Genomic DNA, 1,983 nt, shown 5'->3' with positions numbered 1-1,983 from the left:
TTAAAGAGTTTACCTTGCCTGCTAAAAATCATGCATGAAATGCAGCTTCTTGTTTCGCAAATGATATGTGATTTATTTTGTCACCTCTCATGGATGAACTCAGAATGAATGAAATACAGGGTAGGCTACTATATAGTGTACTATATATTGTGTTATGTTTTTATATTTAATGCAAGACCCACGAGAGTGTGACTGGGGAAGAGTTCGATGACTGACGTCAGGAGAAGCCGAGAGGAGCAGAGGCAGCGCGCGCAGACAGATATCGCCAACGTTAACACACAACCTGCACCGGTGCGCTTCACTAGCAAACTAAACTGCTGCGTCTTTTACAACTTCTCCACCATAAACACAACACTGTTACAACAACGGAACGACATCGGAGAGGCTCTACACAGCGCGATGAACCACAACAGTACTGTTAACCAGAACGTCAGTCTGCCAGCTCCAAACAGCGGCTCGGGGAGCATTGTGGATGAGCTGGTTATCACCTCCACTTTCGGGACCTTGTTGTCGGTCGTGTACATAGTCGGCGTGACGGGGAATGTGTACACTCTGGTAGTGATGTGTCATTCTATCCGCTTCGCCACCTCTATGTACATCTCAATCATTAATCTAGCGCTAGCGGACCTTCTGTATCTCTCCACCATCCCGTTCGTGGTGTGCACCTACTTCCTCAAGGATTGGTACTTCGGAGATGTGGGCTGCCGCATTCTCCTCAGCCTGGACCTGCTCACCATGCACGCCAGCATCTTTACCCTCACTGTGATGTGCACGGAGCGATACCTGGCCGTCACCAAGCCCCTGGACACGGTCTGGCGCTCCAAGAGCTACCGCAAAGCCCTGGCCTGGGGGGTCTGGGTTCTCTCCCTGGTCCTCACCTTACCCATGACGGTCATGGTCACGGAGACCACCAAGAGCGCGCCCGACGGAGCAGTGAAGAGGATGTGCGCGCCAACCTGGGCACCCCGGGCGTATAAGATATATCTGACTGTTTTGTTTGGCACGAGCATCGTGGCGCCTGGGTTGATTATCGGCTATCTGTATACAAAGTTAGCCGGCACTTACTTAGAGTCCCAGAAGAACTCAGTCGTCAACAAAAGGAACATGCGCTCCCCGAAGCAGAAAGTCTTGGTAATGATTTTCACTATAGTTCTGGTGTTCTGGGCGTGTTTCCTTCCGTTCTGGATATGGCAATTGTTCCCGTTGTACCACAACAAACCGTTAAGCCTAGCCTCTAACACGCGCACCTGTATTAACTACCTGGTGGCCTGTCTCACCTACACCAACAGCTGCATTAACCCTTTCCTCTACACCCTCCTCACTAAGAACTACAGGGAGTACCTGAAGAACAGACACAAGAGTTTCTACCGCTACACCTCGTCTTTTAAGCAGCGTACTCCCAGCTTGTATTCCTGCGGGAAGTCGGCATCCTCCTCGAATCAGTTTGAGTTTAACTCCGAGACGCTGGTGATGGGGACTGTGAGGGGACAGTGAGCGTTACAAAGGGAGAGTGTTTTTTTTAAACCGCAACAGGTAACCAGTCTATCTATTATCGTCCCTTTTACGAACGAATATCAACCATTTTACGTACCTGTCAAGCGCACACAAGTAATTTGCTAAGCTTTACATTGTGATATGGCTGGATATATTATGGTTGCTGTGTTATCCTAGAAAAAAAGGAATGTCAGCAACTCTAGTAAGGTGATTTTATCAAACACAAAAAATACAACATTTTGATCCTAGTTGGATCTTTGTCAAGTCATACACCTTATACATAGCCGCGGGAAGTAGGGGTGCTGCAGCACTCCCTGAAAAATCACAATAACAAAATATATATTCATAAATAAATATTTATTTGGGGAAATAATTATTTTTTTCAGAAAAGTAGTGCACTGGGCCTTTAATAGTACTGTATGGAGATATAGTCGCCCGTGGAAAAAGAATTGCAGCCAAAAACAACTTCTGTTGTATTTTCCTTCCTTG

The 1,983-nt window shown here is 47.0% G+C and overlaps 1 protein-coding gene across 1 annotated transcript; it reads left to right on the top strand.

The window, feature by feature from the left end:
• The first annotated feature begins 366 nt into the window (after nt 1–366).
• On the top strand, nt 367–1,494 carry LOC115163167 (urotensin-2 receptor-like). Its single transcript, XM_029714836.1, has one exon. It carries the CDS (start codon nt 400–402, stop codon nt 1,492–1,494), a length of 1,095 nt encoding a protein of 364 aa, XP_029570696.1. The 5' UTR covers nt 367–399.
• Nucleotides 1,495–1,983: the final 489 nt, after the last annotated feature.

Source organism: Salmo trutta, chromosome 2 (assembly GCF_901001165.1).
Source record: "Salmo trutta chromosome 2, fSalTru1.1, whole genome shotgun sequence".
Lineage (NCBI taxonomy): Eukaryota > Metazoa > Chordata > Actinopteri > Salmoniformes > Salmonidae > Salmo > Salmo trutta.
Note: the sequence above shows the minus strand (reverse complement) of the source record. Positions and strands in the feature narration are given on the sequence as shown.

Excerpts from the sequence above, each read along its gene's own strand:
- LOC115163167 (XM_029714836.1), top strand. The coding sequence starts at position 400 with ATGAACCACAACAGTACTGTTAACCAGAACGTCAGTCTGCCAGCTCCA.